The sequence below is a fragment of the Lissotriton vulgaris genome, unplaced genomic scaffold (genome assembly GCF_964263255.1).
Source record: "Lissotriton vulgaris unplaced genomic scaffold, aLisVul1.2 SCAFFOLD_766, whole genome shotgun sequence".
Classification (NCBI taxonomy): Eukaryota; Metazoa; Chordata; class Amphibia; order Caudata; family Salamandridae; genus Lissotriton; species Lissotriton vulgaris.
In genome coordinates this window covers 102,146-127,533 of record NW_028253094.1, presented here as the reverse complement: position 1 = coordinate 127,533, position 25,388 = coordinate 102,146, and the positions used below count along the sequence as shown (strand labels likewise).

At 44.1% G+C, this 25,388-nt stretch overlaps 1 protein-coding gene across 1 annotated transcript in view; it reads right to left on the bottom strand.

Moving 5' to 3' along the window:
* The window catches only part of LOC147661167 (ubiquitin-conjugating enzyme E2 U-like), a gene marked incomplete at its 5' end in the record, with an annotated part of 97,040 nt that overhangs the window by 31,926 nt on the left and 39,726 nt on the right, over window positions 1–25,388 (bottom strand). The window contains one exon of the mRNA XM_086951268.1: window positions 19,986–20,064. Coding sequence (XP_086807394.1) covers window positions 19,986–20,064 — 79 coding nt within the window. The remainder of the gene's footprint in view (window positions 1–19,985; window positions 20,065–25,388) is intronic.

The window sequence follows — 25,388 nt, the reverse complement described above, 5'->3', positions numbered from 1 at the left end:
GGAGAAAAAGCCAGTCATGAGAAGGGAGAGTGCGATTGAAGAATACAAAGACCCTGTCACATTTTAAACAAGAAGGTTTTCAACTTTTTCCTGAAGGTCAGATGGTCCGAACATTGCCTCAACAGGAGTGGAAGCGTGTTCCATAGCACAGGCCCAACCACTGAAAGAGCTTTGCCACCCTGCCTTGCCCTTCTTATCCTAGGGACTTGTAGGAGAAGCTGATCGCTTGATCTAATGGTACGGGCAGGAACATATGAGACAAATTTCTCTGCTAAATAGGAGGGTCCAAGTCCATGCAGACTCTTGTGGACTATACAACAAGTTTTGAATTTTACTCTCTGACGAACTGTCAACCAGTGTAGCTTTTCAAAAAGACGTTTAGAAGGGGACCTGGGGGGGGGCATTAAGGACTAATCTGCGCAGCAGTATTTTGGACCACTTGAAGTTTGTCCCTGCCGCACTTTCTCTAATTGCAACCTCGACTTCAGGTATTGTAAAAGTAATAATTAAAGGATATAGTGCCTGTGGAATATTTCCAGACTGCCCAGCGGGTTCGGCCGGGCTGGTTCCCTGTAGGTCATCTCTTTTGTAGAGCTCTGTAAAGTGTTTTACCCATGAGCCTTCCTCTATAGCCATCTCTATAATGTCAGCCTTCCTATTCTGGAAAAACGGGGCATTCACTGCTTTCCAGAAACCCACGTTATCCTTCAGGATGCAGGCTTGATGAAGAACTCGCCATGCTTCCTGTTAATCTGGTTGTTCCTTTTCTTGATGGAGCCATAATAATTGGCTCTTGCTTTTCTTATTTCAGACACATTTTTAGGCTTAGTTTTAGGGCTCTGTAACAATGCAGCATGGGCCTTTCTACACTCATTATCAAACCAGCCTTCCACCCTGTCATTTGCGATCCTTCTTTTGTTTCCTGTGAGTGCCTTCGAGATCTCAGCCGAAATCTTTTGGTAGGCAGTCATAATTGAAAAACTATCCTTGTCAGCAGATAAGCAAGTCATAAACTCCTCTTGGTTGTTACTTAGGAGACTTTCCATGAAAGTCAGAGGCTCTATCTTTTCCCATTTTATGGCATAACCATTTAATTTTGCTAAAGATAGCTTATATTTATATGTCATCTACAACATCGTGTTTTTTATTATCATTTTTTTAAAAGGATAGGGAAAAGCTCATCGGATAGTGATCGCTTATGGCAATATCACCTATATTAAAGTTAGACACTTTTCCAGAGTGACAATTTGACAACAAGGCATAATCCAATACGGAGTTACACCCCCTACCATTAAAGGTCGGGCTAAAATCTACCTGTGGACTACATAATTCATTCAGGAGAAGTGTGGCTCAATGGTTAGAGGAAGCATACCCGGAAGCTCAGGTCAGGCCCGGGACCAGGGTTCAATTCCCGACGCGGCAGGGTCTAAGCCCAGGTGTTCACGGACTCGATAATTCTCACTTCGGCGCCTACTCGAACCACGGGTTCACACTCTGCAACTCTGGGCAATAGCTTGCTTAATCTCCACTACGGCCCCCGCGGCGGGATGCCTGGCTTTCACCTTGGGGATGCCCAGTACGGGTTATCTCACAGGGAAAAGCCAGGACGGGTTCCCAATGCAAGCGCCGGGACTCCCCGTTGGGGTAGCCGTGCGCTATATAAGATACACTAAAAAAAAAAAAAAAAAAAAACATAACTTAAGTCATGTTGGGATATACAAGAGTATTAAAGAAGTTTCCATGGGTAGTATGGACAAAGTGAGTGCATGGCTCTCCTTTAAGATTTTCTAACCCACAAATCGCTGTATGGCTATGCTGGCAAATGTAACAATTAAAATCTCCCAGCCAAAGAATACAAGCCCCTGCTGGAGTATCTACTTCTATCTCATTTACATGATATAAAAGCTCATTAAGAGTGGAAGACAAATCTGCCTTTGAGGTGTTATTATAGAAATTAATCAGATTAATAGTTTCATTTTCTCCACTTTCTAGAGTTAGAGATTGAAAGTAAGACGACCCTAAATTATAGTTTTTAATTTTTATATTTGCCGTGTTGGAAATGTAGGTACAGAGACCCCCTGAGTTTCTCCCCCTCGCTGAAGGCTTAGCCGGGGTATGAAATGTTCGAAAGCCATTTAAATGTATGGGTTCCAACACCCAACACATAAAAGGAAACAATGTCTGATAGTGAGCAAGATAAACCATGTGTAAGGAGACTAAAAGTTAACGATGTCCTGAACAATGATTGGTAATCTCAGACAACGATCAAACCAGGGAAAATTGACTCAGCAGGGTCAGCTTCAGGCGAAGGAATCAGGTTCTTGCAATTCACCTCGAAGTCAAGAAAGACCCTGTTAATGTGTAGCAACACGTGAAGGCCAGGTTGCTTCGTTCATTCGACCACATTTGTCGGCCTGCGTGATGGCAAGACAAAATGGAGGCCTAAACAAAATGGAACCCATGTTCGAAAAGAAATCTCCAAATACACGGTGAATTCGCTAGCTAACGTGATGAATTCACTCCACATTAGCTGCATTCACTAAATACGGTCCAACATCACCAAAATCATGACGCAACCATGACCTTTCGTAACGAGGCCCATTTTCACAGAACTATAGACCCTCCTTTTGCCATTACGTAGGCAATAACCTAAACTCACGTTAATCTGAATCTAGGTCTATCAATCAGACCATCTAGGTGTTGCTGGAGCATCATCCTATTACTCTCTACTTCTCTCCTCGGGACAGGTCTCCGCACACACGTTGTAGCACAAAGACCACAAGCGGTGGGAGCACACTGGATGCAAACGCAACAAGAGAAGAGAATAGCTAGAGCCATACCAAGGAAAAATCAGCACTTTCCATCCCCACTTAGACAACAATTCCCAAAACCATCCGATCAACGACCAGTTCCCTTCGTCTACATGAATAGACTCAGAACCTTATGCAATCTGGAAATGGCTTGGTACACTGTCGGGGCATTATCTGGTATATAAAGGCAACCACTAGATTGGATCAATTTGCATACCCCTCCTCTATCTGCAAGTATAACATTCAACGCAACAGGATTCTGTAATGTCATAACACGATCAGCCTGTAGCTCCACCGTAATATTTTTAAGAGCACCTGCAGTCTCATTTATAGTGGCCTCAACCACTCTCGTAAGCTGTCGTATGTGTCTGCTATTGGCCATAGGACCCCAAAAGGGTAGGAAACCCTTAAAGAAATCTCCTACTTCCTGTGCTGCGGTATCTTCCTGATCAAAGACACCTCTAACATATCTCATCCTGTGGTAACCCATAGCAGCTGTGTACGTAGGGGGAAGCAAAAACGCTACATAACATGTGCCTGAAAAATCAGGTGGCAACCATGTGTAGGCTCCATCGTGACATACAAAATATGTACCTTTAGCTGGCACAAACGGAGGAGAAGTCTGGGATGCATAAACGTAGGTTTGAGCACATACACTCTCACCTAGCTGAGCTTTCGGATTTCGACCATTACCACGTAAACAAAAGTGGCCTCGATGGGGTACGATCCAATCGGGGAGACCTCTTTCGTCTCTCCTTCTCTGTCAAACTAGTGCTATACCCAGTGACATTCCAACCAATATATGCCTGTGCTTCATCCTTAGGGATTCATTTCGTTCAGTTCATTTCGTTATTGGCACAGCCTTACTGTGCTTTAGCCAAAACCCTACTTTGTTATCTCATCCTTAGGGATAGCATTGTATGCATCGATATCTCTGGTCATATCTACTATTCCCTTTATCAAAGCACTATTGCTCGGGTTGTCTCTCATGGAACGCATAGGGTATATCTCATTCGCATAGATGAACATTGTCTGCAAAGCCCATACAGACCCATTGGAAGAAAAAGGCAAAACCAGATATGGCATACCTCTATCTGTCGTATGGGGCATAAGACCACATACCCAGCAATTTGTAGTATTAACTACCATCTGATGTTGATGCAAAAGCTGTATGAATGAATTGTTTACGAATTCCGATCTTCGTGTCTGTTCATGTTCAGGCAGCGTATATAATTTGTGCAAAGAAACAGTAGTAGAAGAAAGCATAGGTTGGATGGTGGGTGCAGAAATCAACGATATAGCATATATAATCCAACCCACACTAGCCAATGTGATACTCAAAAACACAAAAGAACACAATATAATAAAACATTTGTTATGAACCAATGTACATAATCTCATTCTAAAATTCATTTTCTCAACAACTTTATCTTTTACAAAAGACTCCATCCTCTAACCGTGCTGTTCGCGGCAGTTGTTTCTCTTCACTCAAGTGTGCGTCTGTAAGTCCAGGGAACGCCCTAGAACAAACCAGAACCGTTGACCTTGTGTCCACACAGCTCACAACCTTAAGTCTTTATACCGCGACCCTACAGCTGAACCTGGATGGTGGTTCGAAAAAGAAAAACACAAAAAAAGTCTCTTGTCTGATAAAGTATAGTCCACTCAAAAATATCGAAAACACTCGTAACCTTTTATTTGTCCACTCTGCTACGCAGATTATAGCGCTCTTTGCCAGAAACAGTCTGATCCCGAAATAATATCTCTGGATTCGTAGTGTCAAGTCTCATCAACGGAGGCACAGCTACTTGCAAAACCTCATCATCCTCACGTTCCGACTGAGTCAATGTCAAATGCGCATCACTAAAAGGGACAAAATTCACAATTCTCTCGCTTTCTGAACCGGGAATACCATCAGCAATGCTTTGGTCATACGGCAAAGGAAGTGGAAGCTTCTTGGTGTGGGTGGCATGCACCCAGTTTTTCTTTCCGGAAACTTTGTCAGCTGTCCGAGTCACCAAGAGAGTTTGGTAGGGTCCGGTCCTCCTCGGCTCGAGATTCTTCGTCCTCTGAAAATTCCGAACGAATATCCAATCGCCAGGTTGGATGGAGTGTCCTTCATCCACAGAAGCTGAAGGTAAGGTATCGTACACCTGTTGGTGAAGAACACACAATTTAGCAGTCAGATCATGTAAATAGTCAACCAACATAGGGTACTCAATGTCGCTGTATTTCTTTGGCCGCGGCACACCCCAAACATTTGCCGGACGACCAAACACAATTTCATACGGACTAAGTCCCATACGAGAATGCACCGTCGTCCTCGTTGACAAAAGTGCCAACGGCAAGGCATCGGCCATGCTAATCCAGAGCTCGCTTGTATCTTAGCCAACTTCAACTTAAGGGTGCCATTGTAGCATTCAACCAAACCAGCTGACTGGGGGTGATTCGCAGCATGAAACCTCTGCCTTATTCCCAAACCTGCACACACTTTCTTCATAACCTGGCCCACAAATTCACTTCCGTTGTCACGCCATACCATTCTCGGCAAACCAAACCTAGGGAAAAACTCCTTCAGTAAAACTTTAGCTGTAGATAAGGCAGTATTATCCTTTAGAGGGTAAGCCTCTACCCATCTTGAAAAGGCACAAACAACCACAAGGACATACTTTAGGTTGTTGCATCTCTCCATATGAATAAAGTCCAACTGTAGAATTTCAAACGGATACGTCGGAGGAGCAAAATGGCATGCTGGAGTTGGAGTTCCCTTACCAGGATTGTGCATCGAGCAAACCATACAATTTCTCACCAGATTCTCAGCACATTTCGGAATTCCAGCATTCTGCCATACTGGAGCCAACAACTTACATATCCCCTTCACACTGATATGAGCCAATCCATGTGCCATCGTAACCACTGGAAGCACATACGCATCAGGCAACAACCATCACTGGTGTTCTGACAACTCAATCCAACAACCAGTCGAGTCCAACATTCTCATACTCTCTCTCCACACACTCAATTCTCTCTCAGTAGCTTCAGCCTGAATCGATTTCACACTCTCTATTGTATCTTCACACATTCCTCTATCCGGAACCCATCTCGCAGGGCCTGCAACACACATTCGACTCGTCACATCTTTTGCCGTTTCTCTCGCTACTTCATCCGCAAATGCATTACCACGACCAACATCATCCGTAACCTTCTTATGTGCACTGCATTTCACAATCGCAACTTGAGTCGGCAACGTAAGTGACTCAAGAAGTTCATTCACCAACTGTCCGTGCTGAATCTTCGTACCATGGGAAGTAAGGAATCCACGTTCTCTCCACAAACGTCCAAAGCTATGGGCAACACCAAACACATATTGGCTATCGGTATACACAGTCACTCTTTTTCCTTTCGACAACACACATTCTCTCGTAAGTGCAATCAACTCTGCTGCTTGAGCTTAATTCTGTGGTATACGTGCAGCTTCAACAATCGTGTACAAAGTCGTAACCGCATACGCTGCAGTCGTATCTCCATTCGGAAGCTTAAAGCATGAACCGTCTACCCATAAGGTACCATCAGAATTCGAAAGAGGAGTATCTTTCAGATCAACTCTACCCTTCGTTTCTTTCTCTGTCCTGAGAAAGCAATCATGCTGTTCCTGAACATCTGTCTCTACAGAAATCGGCAACAACGTAGCTGGATTCGCCAAAAGCGTCAACTCATAACCTGACAGACGTGCACTAGTAATGTGCTGTGTCTTTGTCTTATTCAATAAGGTATCTACTGCATGTGGGACCATCACAATCAACGTATTATCCAATACCAGACCAGTAGACTGTCGAATCGAAACAGCCGCTGCTGCTGTAGCTCTCAAACCACTCGGCAACGTCTTAGCTACTGGATCTAACGTAGCCGAAAAATATGCACATGGGCGTTGCTTGTCTCCAAACTGTTGTGTCAACACTGACAACGCACATCCTTCTCTCTCGTGCACATAGAACGTAAAAGGCTTACTGTAGTCGGGGGTACCCAACACCGGAGCCAAACACAATGCATCACGCAATTCAGAAAAACTCTTCTGACATTCGTCAGACCAGGGAAGAGGATTCGGTGTATCCTTAAGAGTAAGTGCCAACAGAGTTTTCGCCAATAACGAAAAATTCGGAATCCACTGTCTACAATACGAGGTGATACCCAAGAAAGCACGCACTTCTCTCTGTGTCGATGGTACAGTCATTTGCGCAATCGCTTGTATACGCTCTGGGGTCAACCGTCTTCCCTCCTTCGACAAGAGATGACCTAAGTAGGTCTCTTTTTGGCGACAATATTGTAATTTCGAAAGCGACAATTTATGATGGAGGTCAGACAAATGCCGTAACAAAGAAAGTGTAACTTCTTTACAAATCTCCTCATCATCAGCAGAAACCAACAGATCATCCACGTATTGGATAAGAGTCGCACCAGAAGGCAAAACGAAAGAATCAAGCTGAGTCTTTAAAGCTTGACTATAGATTGACGGACTCTTGCAATAACCTTGGGGAGCACGCTTAAACCGGAAGCTTCGGCCTCCTAAAGAGAAGCCAAAAATATCTCTACTCTCTTCAGCAATAGGAATACTAAAGAAAGCGTTCTTCATATCTATCACAGAAAACCAGGCAGCCGAAGCTGGAATCATAGTCAATAAAGCAATAATGTCCGGGACAACAGGAAACTGAGGAACAACAATCTTATTCACTTCTCGAAGGTCGATCACAAACCGATACACAGGTGGCTGAGAAGAGTCAGTACGCTTAAGGACAGGCAAAACCGGACTGTTACACACATTACCTCTAATTTCTTCAATCACATCTTTCTCAACCAAATCATAGATGATCGCTAAAAGAGCTCTCTCGCCATCACTCGAGATTCGATACTGTGGAATACGAGGCAACTTAGCATTCGCCTTAAGGGTAACAACGTATGGCGGAATCTGCAAAAGGCCAACATCATTTGGACCAGCAGCCCAGAGAGTATCAGGGAGCGAACGCAATTCCAGTGGAAGCCGATCTTTAGACAAATACATCGGAGAAATCACTCTCTTACCCAATGTAAGATGTACTCCCGCAGGAGAACAATACAATGTTGCATTCAATCTTTTCAACAAGTCCAAACCCAACATATTCTCACCACAACCTGTCGTTAGAATCAGAGGTGCTTCCAATTCACGAGGTCCAACAGAAAGAGACAAGGGACAAGAAACCAGGTAACGAACTGGGGCGCCAGAAAAACCTACCGAAACATTCGTCAAGCCACACAAAGGTGCGCCAGGGAGTTTAGAGTGCATGACAGAACTCTTCGCTGCACCAGTATCCAACAGACAAGGTTCTGACACACCTGATTTAATCACTTCAACATAAGGTCCACTATGGTCTACTGGAACTGACACTACTCCCTCTCTTTGTCTATGGCTGTCCTAGCAATCATTACAGTCAGCATTCTCACTCTCAACATAGTAATCATCAGCATAGTATTGAGTCGACTGACCAGTTGCGGCATTCTGCTGATCAAAACAATTCATAGAATTCTGTGGGGGAAAGGAACGTCCATTCTGGGGGAACACACCACGTCCTCTACCTCTAGGTACTTGCTGAACACCTCTCACACCAGACGCACCATTCGCACGTTGTAGCAAAATCGGACAAACTATTCTTGAAGTGGCCTTCTTCCTTACAATACGCGCACTGATTAGGGCCTACTGGAATTCGCTGCTGAAAAGACTCGGGCTTCTGCAACACTCTCTGAAACTGTTGAAGTTACTGAAACTCACGCTGATTAAAACAAGGCGGATATGCCTGTTGCAAAAGAACCTTTGTCTTCAATTCTTTCGTCTTTTTCTCTGCTTTATCCTTCTCATCTTTATCTCTATTCTCGTAATATTGTGCAGTAGCCAATTTCTGGGCCGAAGAAGAAACAGCCCATGAACTCTTAGAGTCCTTCAATTTATTACAAAGCTCGGGGAGCAAATTATAGACAAACTTATCCACAAACAACCTTTGGCCACCTTCTGTACTCATATCTTGATCACTGTGATCGATGAAAGTCTATTCAAATCTAGTGAAGAAATCAGACACACTTTCGTCTTTCTTCTGCTTACAGGCTGCTAACTTATCCCAATTCACTCGCATAGCAGGCATCAAAGTCTTCATTAAATTAATAATCCTTCCAGAGAGTTCCGTAACTAAAGGCTCAGGTTTAGCCCCTCCACCTTGACGACCATCTGCTGCAGTAATATTAGCCCATGTATCTCCTAACTCTACTGCATGATCCGCGTGACAGATCTTCACCCACAAAGGTTGAGGGACTACATTCCCCAACAACATATCTATATCAGCTAGATTCATCACACACGCATCAACTGTCTGGGACAACTCCTTATAATACCCTGCAGGATTCTTACGGGGGTCAGGTAGAGTCTGCTTAAGAGCCAGAACCTCAGCTCTCTTCCACAGAACATGTACCCAAACACGCTGAAAATGAGCCGGTACACCCTGAATATTATTAGCGGCATTGGCAGCAACTGCCTCTCTCTATACCGGAGGAACTTCTCTCATCGGATACTGCTTCACTTTTCTCCTAACAGAAGGATCAGGTTCAAACAACGGCTGAGAAGGAAGTCTACACCTAAACGCAAGAAGCGTCTCTACTGCTTCTTCAACATCGGGACTCACTATCGTCCATTAGCAAATTCGGACTGAACATTAAGTAACTTTGATGGAATCGTACCCATTTCAGTATCGTCAAACTCTTCACGAAGAAAAGTACACATAACATCAAAAACATAACTTTGCTTTGGCGCTTCCCACTGTAGAAAAACATCCATAACCGCTTGCAGATCATACCTGGAAGCATTCAAAACCCATCTACGAGCAAGGAGATCTAACACTACCCGCTCCTCGAAACTCGGGAGCCGACTACGCGTTTGTGTCCTCACTGAAACCGGCGTCATATCAAGTGACCCAAAAAGAGGAGACAAAAGGCTAGTGACAGTTTCAACCATTCGTTGTCGAGTAGAAGGAGAAGAAGTCGACACGAGAACAGGAGACAAAGTATTCTGAGACGGCAAAGACATAGGGTCAGTAGAGAAAGAAGTTGAAGGCAAAGGAGTAGAAGGCAAAGGAGTAGAAGGCAAAGCTGGCGGCCCTAGAGAAGGCTGCGCCAGAGGTGGGAGAACCAACTGTGGAAGAACCGGTGGCTGAACAACAGCAGGAGGCACAACAACTGGAGGTTGCACAACTGGGGTTTGCGGAGGTGCCGTAGCACTCTGCATACAAGGGGGTAGTGAACTCAACAAATGCGACATCAAAGGATCCTTTTTCGGGACAGGAGGTGGCAAAGCCGGATAACACTTATCAATGGCCATGCAACGTTGTCTGTCTGACACTTCAATCGCACGATCTTCTTCATCTTCTTTAAACTGCCTAGCAGCTTGCATTATCGACATATTCTTATCTTTCCTATCTCTTTTAGCTTGCTTAATTTCTCTCTGTTTGGCTTCCTTACGCCAGAGGCGGAAAGAGTCAAACATCACCGGCCGGGCTTTCTTCCTAAATAGCGCAACTTCCAAATTATCTAGGATATTTGATTCGAAACTACCATGTTGTGGCCATTTTAAGACACCATCTTTACGTGTATAGCGGGCCCATACTTCATTATACATAATGGGACCCACTCCATGCTTTGAATAGAGCTCATAAGTCGGAGTTCCAACCGGAGGTAACGGACACGAGTCCTCCAATCGGGAATCTCTGTTGCAACTACAACAAAACAAATTCCTAAGTTTGCTAAGACCAGGCATCTTCGCTCACTAATCTAGCTTTAAACTTCAAGGGGTTATCTAACACGATACACTCGCAAATGTACGAGCCCCCCGGCTTTGGTATTTGCAAAAACCAAATCAAAGAACCCAAGAAACTAAACCAAGTCGTGGTAGCGACCCACTTATACTTAACCAAAATGTCTTGTCACGCCACCAGAAAACCGTCTATCGTCTTGCTCTACAAATCTTCACAAAAGGGTCCAAGACAGGGCGACAGTCAGGGCAGCAGTCCTTCGTAGCCGTCGGAAAGGGGAAGCCTCACAGCAAAAACCTTCAGTCCACATTCGACATGCCGGGGTCGATGAAGTGGGGGCCCTCTTTCAGAATTTCCTCACGAAGCTCCTCGCGATCCTCGGGCTTGGACCGGTACCGCTGAAGTCGCCCCACGTTGGGCGCCAGTTGAAGAACTGGGCTTTTAGAACCCAGCAGCGCCAGGGGCATGCCCAAAGTCTTCGGATTCACCTGTCTTGGTTTACAGAGATACGGAATACTTCTGGGTGGCGTCAGAGACCAAGTTTATTAGCTGCAGCTAGTAACAGTGATCCTAGAAACACAGCATGGTAGTATTTCAGGAGACTGCTCCAATTCGTAGAGTAAGACATCCCTTTTTATACACAATAATCACATTTTATGAGGGTACACTACCACTGCGCCAAAAGTTAACCAATGGAATACATTCTCAAACAAAGTATCACATGACGAAAAGCTTAGTTTGCAATGTCCCACCCCAAAGTTAATCATTGGGAATGTCCCAAATCCAATTTCCTCAAGCGGGACAAACCCGTAGTTGAAAAGCACAATGCATGTAATAAAGAACATAGGAAAGGAAACAATGTCTGATAGTGAGCAAGATAAAGCAAGTGTAAGGAGACTAAAAGTTAACGATGTCCTGAACAATGATTGGTAATCTCAGACAACGATCAAACCAGGGAAAATTGACTCGGCAGGGTCAGCTTCAGGCGAAGGAATCAGGTTCTTGCAATTCACCTCGAAGTCAAGAAAGACCCTGTTAATGTGTAGCAATACATGAAGGCCAGGTTGCTTCGTTCATTCGACCACATTTGTCGGCCTGCGTGATGGCAAGACAAAATGGAGGCCTAAACAAAATGGAACCCATGTTCGAAACGAAATCTCCAAATACATGGTGAATTCGCTAGCTAACGTGACGAATTCACTCCACATTAGCCGCATTCACTAAATACCGTCCGACATCACCAAAATCGTGACGGAACCATGACCTTTCGTAACGAGGCCCATTTTCACAGAACCACACAGTCCTCCCAGGCGTTCTGGAGGCCATTGGTGCTTCTGAAATTACTTGCCTGTCTACTATGTCCACCAAGGCCGGGGTTACCTTTAAAGAGTGACTTTCTTTCTCCCCCAGTATAATTTGGGTGCCATGTCCTATAATATCAACCCTATCCGTTCTCCTATTTAATGGTAATTTGGAAGGGTGTGGTTTACCCTGACCCTCCGCTAATCTAGGGAGATAAATTTTTTTAGGCAACCCAAGACATTATCGAAGCCACTGAATCTATTATAAGTTGGAAAGTCTCTCCAATCATTGAAGAGACCATGCCCTTCATATGGCATCCTTCCTCTTGTGCGATGCTTGACCTGTGTCCAGTCTACTCCTTATTCCGGTGGATTGGGCAATGGGTAGAAGTATGAAAGTGGCCAGGATTCAATTGTTGATCTAATGGTCTGATAACTCCAGTTGCAAATATGATCCACCGTACGAGGATCTTTAAAATTTACTAATACACAATCACCCGAAGTTTTTTTTGCACTATTACCCACCCATTGGACTCTAGGAACCATCATGATTTCGCTTGAAATATATTCGGGTAAGGGACGGTTTATGCTGAGCCAATGTATATCAAAATTGCTCAATAAAGGCCCTCAAGAGCAAGTGACATGTGGGGCATTCCTATCAGATCAACAGCACTTCCTTATAAGGACAATGTCACAATAATGGTGAAAAAACCTGAAACATTACTACCATCCCTCATGTCGCTTGCAGAGAATTTCGCTAGTATGTTGAGATATAAAAACATTAGATAAACTAGGCCTCAAGAAGTCTACTCGTTCACTCCCTATGGTGAGTGAAAACTTTACCAGGGCGAGCCATATGTAGGGCCTACTGTCCCGGTCTGGCAAGAGAGCTTCTGACAAAGAATATGTGTTCTGGATGTGGATGAGGAATAAAGATGCCTTTAAATATTGTTTTTATCTCGTCACTTTGCTGTAGTTGAAAGACAGAGGTCTAATGTCAACTTATGTCTTCGTATAAATTGCTGCTTATTTTATCCTGGAGATTGGGTCTTAACATAATCCTCTAACTTTGAAGTCAGAGAAACAAAAGTAAAATGAGCTGTCTAACAACTGTGATGGGTTACAGCCAGTGTAAAATGAAGGGCTGTATGATGTTATGTTAAACAGATTTTTTTTTATATCGCACGGCTACTCAGAGGAGTGTCCCAGCGCTTTGATAAAACCCGAGAAAGAAAAATCCAGGGCAGATGAGAGGGCGAGCAGGAAAATTACTGGGTAAAAAGCCATGTCTTCAGCTCCTTCCTAAAAGCCAGTAGGTTGCTGATTTTCCTTAGAGAGGCGGGCTGAGAGTTCCAACATCGAGGTGCCAAGTGGCGAAAGGAGCGACCTCCGATTCTAGCCCGCCTGATGGAAGGAACAGAAGCCATAGCCGAGGAAGCTGATCTCAGAGTTCTAGAAGGCACATAGAAGGCCAGGCGCTTCCTAATGTATCTGGTCCATACATGGTGGAGCGCCTTAAAGGCAAGTGTCAGTGCCTTGAAAGTAATCCGTCTTGAAACAGGAAGCCAGTGGAGCTTTTTAAGCAACTCCGATGCACTCACTCTCCGCTGGAGGCCGTAGATAGCTCTTGCAGCGGAGTTCTGCACCATCTGCAGGCGCGAGAGAAGAAATTTTGGCAGTCCCAGATAGAGCACATTTGCATAATCCAGGCGTGAGCCTATCAAGGCCTGCACAGTGGACTTTCTATGCTCCAGAGACAAGATCGGAAGGAATTTTCTTAACATTTTCAAAATGCCAAAGCATTTCCCTGTAAGCCGACAATCTGAGGCCCAAAGGAAAGGCCGTCGTCAATCTGAAACCCGAGGTTCTTTGCCTTGGAAGAAGCGTCTGCCGGGGGGTACATATCTGGGGGCCACCAGGCCTTCCATCTGGGATCTGGAGAGCAGCCAAAGAAAAGCAGTTCCGATTTATCGGAATTACATTTCAGACTGTGCTGATTGAACCAGTCATAGACAGCCCCCAGACAGCCTCTGATCCGCATGCCGTCAAAGTCGGAGCCCTTTGTACAGGTGAAGAGGAGCTGGGTGTCATCAGCATAAGATACGATCTGGGCACCAAACGACTCCGCCACTGCCGCCAGAGGGGCCATATAGATGTTAAAAAGGGTGGGGCTTAAGATGGAACCCTGAGGCACTCCCACCTCCAATGGCGGCATATCGGCGGAGAAAGGTGGCGCCCAGACCGTTTGCCGGCGACCGTCCAGAAATGACTCAAACCAGTTCAACACCGTTCCCCGCAACCAGATCTCACTGAGTCTTGAAAGGAGACCGTCATGGGGAACGGTGTTGAAGGCCGCCAACAGATCCAACATGACTAGTTATGGCCTTTCCTTCAGTGTCTAGTACCTCCCTGATGGCATCGGTGACTTCAAGAAGAGCGGTCTCCGTGCTCATATTGGCACGGAAACCCGACTGAGTGTCGTGTAAAATATCATTACTCTCAATGAAGTTGGATAGAGAGACGTGCACGTCCTTCTCCACCTCTTGCCAAAGCCGGGAGGAGGGAGATAGGCCTATAGTTGGCATGGACCATTGGCTCCAAATTGGGCTTCTTGACAAGCAGCAGGATCAAGGCATGCTTCCAGACCTGGGGAACCACTCCCGTGCTTAAAGACATATTGAGCACCGGGTTGAGCAAGGAATTTATGGCAGGCGCTACTCTTCCAAGACATTTTGCGGGGCAGGGATTCTGCGGGGAACCAGACTTGAGCTGGGTGAAAAGGTCAAGTGAGGCAGAGAGAGACAAAGACTGAAACTCAGAGAGAGAGGGGCCTTCCGCTACCAAGGATGGGAGCAGAGGAAGCCTGGTCTCAGGTGCAGATACTAAGCTAGTAGTGGGAAAAGTATCTTGAATGGATTTAATTTTAGTAGCAAAGAAGATTGCAAGTTGATAAACCCATGATTCAGTATGGGAGTGTGAAGGCAAGATCGAGGTGGGGGAGATGAACTCTTTTACAATGCGGAATATTTCTTTGCTTGTATTCGCCGCATCCTCGATTCTTTTATCGAAATAGGTTTTTTTTCAGCCATGATATGGCTGTGATAGAGCCTAATTGATTCTCTATATTTATTTTTATCACTGGGGTCGTACAGACGATGCCAAGCCCTTTCGGCTTTCTTACACTCTTGTCGCATCTCACCGAGAAAGGGAGTGAACCACGGGGCAGAAGCGCGCCTGCTGGTTTTACTGGAAATTATCACAGGAGCTAGCTCCTCAAATCTGTCAACGAGCCACCTATGTAGCAGATCCAGATATCATTTTTTTTCGAAACACAACATTTGAACTGCTTGCAAATTAACTGTGTTCCAAAATATATTTCAGTAGATCAGAAAGCAGTTTCATTTTTTTTTTGAAGTTTTTTTGGAAACAAAGATTTTAATAAGATCAAAACAAATCAAAAAACTTTACTTGGTGATGTGTAAAAGATGAATATTTGCTGAAAACGGAAATCCACAAATTGTCTTTATGCTATATAGTTTTATCAGTAAAGTTTCATGTCATTGGGAAGATTTGTGGCCATTTCAAAGGAAATGCACAGTCTGTAAAGGGCAGTGCGTTACCACTGTGCTTAAGTATATATTTATTAAAAGTGACAGTTTTTAAACATGAACTGAAAAACACTCCTGCCTTCAGTGACAGTGCTATCAGTGAACTAAGAGGCATGTCAGCGATCATGTGTACCTTACGTGGGCTAAGTGTTTAATGTACATGGTGCAAAGGTTTAGCCTACTAAATCAAACATAATTATCTTTGCACATCAGACATGCTGAACTTACATGTTTGAAGGCGCTCTCATGTTATAATTGAAGAAAAATATGTCACTGTGAGATAACATATTTGCCTAGGATCACACAATTTGAGACTAATTTATGGGTTAAGTGCATTTCAGTTCAGTTGAACAGATGATTCAAGTTACTTGAACAGCAGGTCTAGTAAAGTTTTTATGTTTTTCGATGCCTGATGAAGCTCGAGACTATCCCTAGTTGCATTTCCCCACTAAAGCTAATAGCAAACTATGATTTTAGCTAACTGGGTATACAATTAAATACAGATTTAGTCAAAATTATTACTGACAACCTTAATCCATGAATCCATCAAATGAATCATGATTTCCATAGATGGAAAACCCAAACCTATAATTTTGGAGACATATTCAAGTAATTAAAATTATGATAACTACAAGATACAATGATATATTGAGTATGGTCCTGTTAGCTATTCCCCCATCTATTTTGTCAAATTGACCTAGACATATAACTGTTTCTTTGGAACAGTGATAACCCTTGTGTTAAACCTGCAAAGTTAGATGCAAAAACATTGGTAGGTGGCCTATGACTTACACAAATAAAGATGTATCACAGAGCTCAATACTTATCCTAATCAATCTGCACACAACAGACAACTACCTCCCCACCCCTTAGGCCCAAACTTGAACAAAATACTTTACCAACACATTATGGCACAAAAGATATCCATCCCACAACTAAGGGGTCCATTACGATGTCGGGGAGATCGCCACCGCCATGGTGGTGGTGGCGATCCGCCCGACATTAATGCCCGCCACCCACCCATTTCCCCCCCGTCATATTACTATGGCGGGGGGGACAGTGGCGGACTTAAACACCGTCCGCCGCTTTTCCGCCCCGGTCGCCTTGCGGACGGGGCGGAAAATGTTTAATATGGTGGCGGTGTCTAATAGACACCGCCAAACATATTAGGATGGCCCCACAGGGAGTCTCCGCATGCCTTTCCGCCACGAAAAGGCATGCGGAGACTCCCTGCGGGGGCCCGTTGCGGGCCTCCTGGGACTCCGGGGGGTGCACATGGGGGGTACCTATGGTACCCCCGCATTTCAAAGTGCTGATCAATTTTACCGATTTTTTACCTACATAGGTTTTACCGATTCTTAAAAACCGAATCGGTAAACTTCGGTATTTAAGAATCGGTAAAACCTATTTACCTACATCTAACCCTATGTAGGTAAAAAATTCGGTAAAAATACCGAATCGGTAAGATTCGGTAATTACCGATTCGGTAATTACCGAATCGGTATTTGCCATTGATTCCTATGGGCCTTGAAGCCCAGAGGATTCAATAACAAATACCGATTCGGTAATTACCGAAATCAGTAAAATTACCGATTTTACAAGGGGGACAGGGTGTCACTTTGACACCCTGTTGCACCCCTGTTATGGGCTTGTGTGCCATGTGACACACATACATGCCCTTAGGGCATGTCTGTGTGCCACATGGCACAGGTGTACATGCACAGATGTGCATGTACACTGGAATTCGTTATTTACCATGTAATAGTATTACATGGTAAATAACAAATCGGTAATGGCCTGTGGCACTGTTTCCAGTGCCACCTACATCTGTATTTACCGATTCGGTAAATTTACCGTTTCGGTATTTTACAGAATCGGTAAATTTACCGAATTGGTAAATATACCGATTCTGTAAATTAAATGCCACCTGCATGTCAATTCCCAAATACCGGTCGGTAACGGCCGAATTAGGCCGTTACCGACCGGTAATTGCCGACCTACATCGGGCCCCAAGTTTAGTGTTGTTAAGAAAAAGGTCACAACATCTCACGGAGCCCTTACCACATTTCATTACAAAACATGACAAATGAACAACACTGCTTCATACACTATCCCTGTAAGTATATGTCCCTAAGCCACCCCCAATCAGTGTGAAGCTTCATACTCCTCACCACAATTTTTAAAATAGAAGTTCTGGGATCCAACATCTCACGGACCTTTCCTTATAAACACTACATTAGCATTTACGTCTTGGGCAATAACTAATACCAAACTGTTTACAACTGTACTTGAATTTGATAATAATATTTTGTCTATTTTGTTGACATTCTTTTTGTTTTTCAACTAAGCTAGGCTTTAAATCAGCATTTGAACTTTATAGGAGACTTGGTGTTATGAATGAAGATGTAAAATCTGCCCTTGTCATGTACATATACGCATGATTAATAAAATACGGTTACTTATTTTTCTTGATCATTATCTTTGGACAAAACGGAAGAAGTTTTCTCCTCTTTCCAAGCCCCCATAAGATTTTTGGCATGAATTTAACAATCTACCTTTTAGGTTCTGGTTGTAACCTTGACAGATGTGCATCTTAAAAATTAAATTGATGCTTTCGAGTTGCACTAGAAAATAAAAACATCAGACCCATTCTGACTTTGCTTTTATTTGGGAATAGGTATTAGCTATAATAAATTCAAGAGGGTATTACTGTTATGCACTATATGCTGGTCTCTTCTTGCTTTTCTACTAAACTAATTAAAGGTAGCTAAAATTGCAGCCCCTAGAGCCATCACTAAGCTGAGCAGATGACTCCATGCCTTATTTAGTTCAAGGCTGGCTGCTTGGCATTCAAGTGTCTCATGCAAAAATAACAATTGATGGACAGAATGCAGAACAATGTCATACATTCACCCCAGTACAGAGATCTGGGCCTAAATCCATAATTTTTTTGCACTCCACACCACCCCAGTTCAGACATGGCCATATGCAAATCAGCCTTGACCCTGTGCCTCATGGGACCAGTCCAGCCCGAATTGCTAAGCCATGTCTATCCTGGACCAGACTCAAGCATCCTAGGACCGGTTTCTGGCTATCAGCCGTCTTCAGCCAGGATAGCTTGACTTCAGTGGTGTGGAGAGCATGGGACTCACGTCTGAGCATACCATCCCACTCGGGGTGACAAATGCAAAAATAACAATTGATGGAGAGAATGCAGAACAATGTCATACATTCACCCCAGTACAGAGATCTGGGCCTAAATCAATTTTTTTTGCACTCCACACCACCCCAGTTCAGACATGGCCATATGCAAATCAGCCTTGACCCTGTGCCTCATGGGAACAGTCCAGCCCGAACTGCTAAGCCATGTCTCAGCCATCTGAAAACTGAATATTTACCTTTTAAGCTCAAGGATATTTTCTGCCGGGAATCTTCACAGCAAATCATAAACGTTTCCCTGATAGATCCCAAATTTAGGGTGGTCAATACTTTACAGTTTAAAAGGAACTCCAGACCAACTTAAGAAAGGCACCCTTACTGACTTCAGGAAAAAACTGAACTGACGTTTACATTTGTTTGTAAGCAGGCCTTTTAAAATATCGGTTCCAAGAGACATGGGCATTGTATTGTGAGATTTAGAAATGTAGTCAGTCACATCATATCAGCCTTGAACCCCTCCATCTAGCCCCACCAAATGAGAGAGAGAGAGAGACCTTATAACACTTTTACCTCGCACAAAAGGCATGCCATCTCCACTTACAGTGCTACCTTGCAAAGGTCTATACTTCAGATTAGATCACGTTAAGGTCTCCTTCCTTCAGAACACCCTACTTCTACATTTAACACTGAAAATCAACCACCTCACATTCAGAAGATCCTAAAAGACTACCTTGTTTACTCTGGCATTTGCAAAATTATATATGGTGCACAACAGTCCTCTCCACTTTGAAACTAATCCCTTCCTAGCTAGGGTACATATTTGACTTTATGCCATCTACATGTATTGTCCAACTGCTTCTGAACAACTAGTTTGGCAAATGTAATTTAATGCAAATTGCCACTACCTCTGATTTGTACCCATACAACAGAGGTCTCATGAATACGTAGGGCAGTTAGTAGGGCTTTAAACTCCCCAGGCAGCAAAATTAATAATGAAATAATTGACAAATGAAATTCAACATACCTGAAAAACATAGAATACACATACATAACACTTTATGAATGTCATTATAAATATCCCCGTACACATATATTTCAAGGCAATACATTTTAAATGGTTTCACGCATAAAATTAAAATGTTGAGATACTATTTTGGAATCAAAATTTGATATAGAGACATTTTATTCCTTTTGTTTAAATGTGTGTGTAAATCATAAATGCAACTAGTAAAGTAATCTTCAAGACTTATTTATACATGAGTTAATGTCCTTCCTTTCTCTTACTCTTGCATTTCATGTGGGTCTGGTTCAATGTTTTTATTTTTCTTTAAGTCGTGGTTGTCCATCATTGGATCCTGCAATACTGTTGAAAACATTAAAGTTAAAATATGTCCATGAACGTAATATATTTTGGTAATACTCTTTATTGACATTCTACCACAAGTGAGTGCAATCTTTAAAAAAAGGGATATTACATAAATGTCTATTGTTCTCAATAAAATACCTATTGAATGCCACATTATTATTACAGTTAAAATGAAAAGCAGAAAGAATCAAGAAGGAATATCAACATTTAAGTATTCCAGAAAAAATCAAGAAGGAAAATCAACATTTAAGTATTCCTATCAAACCACAGATGGTCGTGCAGTTTTGTACATTCTCAAAGTCATCATCTTTCTAAGTCAAATTTGTTTTTCACTGAACACTCATCCACGTTCCTTAAAATTCAGTCAATATCAGTAACATATTCCAAGGGCTCTGAGCTTGAGGGGGACATGTCATCTTCCCCTGTTTTTTACTTGGCCTGGGCGGTGAACTTCGCTCCGTTTGTGGAGTTTGCAGAGTTTTCTTTACTTCGCGAAGTTCGCGAAGTGCAGAAAACTCCGCTTCCCGATTTGCAGCAGAGTTTTTTCGCCGCTCGCGATTGCGAATGGTAAGTGTGCAAGCTGCCGCTCGGGTCGAATTTCGACCCGAGCAGCAGGAACACCAGCACAAACTGCAGTTTGCACTGCACTCTGCTACTCGCTGAACTTCATGAAGTTTTTTGTAACTTCGCGGAGTTTCGCGTAGAAAAACTACGCAAACTATGCCCAGGCCTATTTCTTACCCAAAAAGTGAAGAACCAGGTGCAGCATAGTCAGGAAATTGTCTCTTGCTTTTTTGGAATATGCAGGCAGTCTTTTGACTGCATGGTCAGACAGATTCTCCAATACCATGTGTGCATACTGAGTTAATGTGTTGTTTTCAGTATCTGACCAGTGGAAGTTTAGATAAGACTAATAGTTGGCATATCAATTTCCAGGTACCTTGAGCAACTGCCTCTCAATTCAAGGGGCACAAACATAATTGAAACAGCTGCAGCAGTGGGTATGGCAAACCGATCATTTCTCTAATAGAGGCAACAACCTCCTTCCAATATGTCACTATTTTTGGCAGTGCCACCAAATGTGAAGAGATGTGCTGTCCTCTGCGGCACCCTCGTCTACAGACTTCCTGGACACCGTACCCCCTTCAACAAATCCATAGATTACTTCATTGCACACCACAATCTCGCCTCAATGGATTACACTCTCTTCGGCAACCTTCATTTCCACCTGGACAACCTAGACAACCACAACACCTCATCACTACCGGAAAACTTCCACACCATTGAATTTAAACAACTGGTCTCCTCCCCAAACCACTCAGCAGGACACACGCTCAACCCCATCATCTCCGTAAGCAAATACATCTCCGTCAGCCACACCTCCAAACTATATTGGACAGACCACCACTGCATCTTCACCAAACCTGCCGAATACTACTGTGCCCACTGTGACCCGCTCAGGAGCTGGAACAAGGTCTCTGAAAACCAACTCGTCGCCTCCCTCAGCAAAACCCTACCACCAACCAATACAAACGCCAACGCCTCAGCACACAACCTCCACCGATGGATCTCTGACTGGGCCAATACACTGGCTCCCTTTAGGAAATATTCCGGCAAGCAGCCTTACGGGAAAACCAGCTGGGTCTCCCCCGCCCTCCAAGAGTCCAGTGGCACCTGGAGATGGCTCGAGCAGCAAGACCTCTGCAGACCACGCAGTCTTCAAAACCGCCAACACCTCATCAGAACCACTAATAAAACTGCAATACAGGAACGAATCAACACAACGCACACAAAAGCAAAGAACTCTTGACTGTCATTAAAGAATTTGCCAAACACTGAAACAGACACCACAGTGCTCCGGAAGGTAGGAGTCCTACCCTGTATTCAGCCATCATGGATTAGGTGTATCTAGAAGGTACATCGTATATTTGTATAAGTACACTGTGGGATTCCTGTAGCTATTTTTATTTTTAACTACACTTTTCTCCACCTCTACTCATACTACTTCCAACACATGTGCCCTTCCACCCCTTCCATTTCACATCGGCAAAAAGAAAAGACCTCCGGCAAAGAGCCCCCTTGCAGGGCCCGTTGGGCAATGCAGGGCCAGCCCACCGAGGGGCTGCCCGATGATGAAGCATGACACCTCTTTTGCTGTGCGAGGGCCATTGCTCCTAAAGGAGCAACTCCCCTCTACTTTTCTTTTTTTTACTGTTTTTTTATATAGCGCAAACTAGACCCGAATCAGGTATCAGAGCACTTTACATAGCACCAATTGCATTACACAAGAACACATTAATTTTTTTTTGTTAGGCATAGGGAGATTAAGTAATTTGCCCAGAATCACAGGATGTTCAGCCTCATTGCTGAGACTCGAACCCAGTTCCCTAGATTTGAGGTTGACCACCCTAGCCGTTAGGCTTACTCCTTTCCCTTTTTGCATCTGGTTACCCCCCTCCCCATTTGCATCCCATCATCCTGCCACCATTAGGAACAGCATACCCTTTTTCTTGCTACTGAAATTTAGGGGCATATGCTGGACCTGTTAACCTCTTCGGTGCTCGTGACGAGACCATTTCATCATGAGTCACAGTGGAGCTGTGCTCATGACGAGCTGGATCGCGTTATAACAGCACTGCTCCGCCCACCCGAGATTAATTCCCTGCCTGTGCGGGCGAATTAATCAGTGGGCGGGGTCGTGACGAGACCAGCTCATCATGAGCACAGCTTCACCTTGACTCATAACGAACTGGTCTCATCACGAGCACCGTGGCGCCGCGCTCACCCCTCCACCCCCCGCACCGTGGGGGAATTACTCCCGCAGGAAGGGGTTAAGTCCCAGTCCCTCTCTTTGTGTTTCACGAAACTACTTCATTGTCAGACGAAAGGCAATGTCTCAAGAATATATAACTAGTAGATGTGTTCCATATTGTAGACTTAATTCAGATACATTGTGCACACTGAGTCAAAGATAGCAGTGGTACTTGGCCTCCCATTTGATATTCAATATTGAAAGCCCTAACATAGCCATGGAGGGGACGAAATAGGTGTTGTGGCGATGTGAAGGAAAGGCCCAATGCAACGAACCTGCCAGGCACGAGACCCTACAATCTTTAACGCGTTCGAGGACAAAGGCGGCCTTTTTCCCAAACAGGCGAAGACCTATCAAAGGGCATGTCCATTAAGGTGGACTGGACATCGCTGGTAAAGCCTGTGGATCTCATCCATGCATGCCGTCTATTAGCCACACTGGTGCCAACTGTTGTAATGAGGTAATCCGATTGAATGATTGATTGATTGCTACACCACCTCCAGCACCTATTGGCCGTAACTGGAAACATCTAACTTTGCTTGTCCAGAGAGATGAACAGTGGCGACGACTCCGCTAAGGCCCCACTGTTTTAAGAGCAGTGCAGCGGAAAAATAAAATGGTAATACAGAAAATGTTTATCGTTATATTTTTCCACTCCTAGGTGCAGGGAGGGGCAAGTCTGGGAAGAGCAGGAGCCAGGGGGAGGAGTGGTGAGCTCACTCAAAGTGCAAATACCTGTTTGGCCGACTGTCTTGGGTCGGCCAAACGGTCATGCGCAGTTTGCATTACACAGACTGGTGAAAAACATGCACAGGCTCCCTGTCCACGTCTGAGTGCCGAACCATGGGACTCAGACTAATTACAACGCTGCAATGCAGGTAAATTTTCTTTCTTTTTTCATTTTCTAGCCAACACTTCCCTCCGCCCCCCTACCAGCTGCCACTGGGGATGAACCATCCAGTTATAATTTTCTGCTCTGATTCTCTATTTTGGGCTGATCTTAGGCTGTTCTTAAATATGTCCTTCCGAAGGGTTTCTCCATCTCTCCACTGAGGATTCTATTTGTGAGTCTCTTTCATAACTGGACCTATACTTTCATGGTTCCTCCTTTCTGTGGGAGCTGAAAAATGTATAACGAGCAGAGACCGATCCTCTGGTTCCATGGTACGAGGTGAGGAGCTTCCCTCCAATTGTCAGTGCTCTTGTTACTGCCTCCCTAGCCCAGGTTGGAGTATCCATTGTATGATTTGTTGTTATCACAATCTTTCTGGTAGAGTGTGTGCTTTCTTATAGTGAATGAAAGATCTAATTCGCCCACCAGTAAACATATCCACAATTAACCGGCATTTACCCTTCTCCAGTTTGTAAATCTAGAGTACTGCAGCCTGAGTATTATGTTACATTTGACCGAAGCTACACAGCACAGCCAAGATACTGACAGGTTATGCCATTTTTTAAACCACTCTCAGTTTCGCTATAAAGTCTGGATAGAGTTGCCACATACCACACTGAGACAGAGGGTTTTAGTTGTATGCCCAGGTGCCTGAGCAACCCTCACATAAACTAGAAGGGAATATTATGAGCTATCCATTGCACCCCTCAAGCTATACTCAGAGGTAGTTATTCTGTATTGTACTATTTTATTTTGTAGCCTGAGGCATGGCTGTATTAAGAATGACAAAGGGCATATCTGTCTTTATAGGCAAGTACAAGGTTGTCAACCTCGCACTGTCTATTGTCACTCTTGCATTGGAGGCAAGAAAGGTAGCCAATGCCATATTTGTAATTGGTCCCCTAGGCTGAATGAATACGTTAGTTACTGTCAGCAAAGCTATTTCTTGTATCTAACCACATAATCCTCACTTTTTGAGTATTCCCAAGGCCTCGGACAGGATACAGAAAATCTTCAACAGAGCCCCTACAGGCGAACAGCTGCTGTGTAGCTCCGCATCAGCTTGGTTCCTCTCTGGAAGTGACATGTATAGTTGTATATGAACATCACCCATGTGTGCTGACATTGGTTGCTTTCAAGGCAGACTCTGGGCTGAATAACAGATTGGTTTGAACCAGTGTGCAGATCTCTAGACCTGGAAGCTTTTTAGTTGCAAAAGAGTCAAGTACAGAGGAGGTGGCAGATGGGAGTGGTGGTGAGGAATCTGCAGTTAGAGTATTGAAGGACCGGATTTTAGAACCCAGTGGCGTCAGGGAGAACGCCTGATACCTTCGAGTTCCCCTGTCTTGGCAAACAGAGACACGGGATACTTCTTGATGACGTCAAAGACCAAAGTTTATTGGCTGCAACCAGGAACAGAGATCTACGAAGTACACACGGGTAGTTCGTCAGAGACTGCACAAATTCAATAAGCGGAGCATGGTCTTTTATGCCAAAAATCAAGCCTCAGGCAACATTCCAATTTACATTCTGTGCATCAAAAACTGACCAATGACAATGTAACATTTCAAAAGTAGCGAATGACGACAGTCAAAGACAATCCCATTTTCCGTTGTC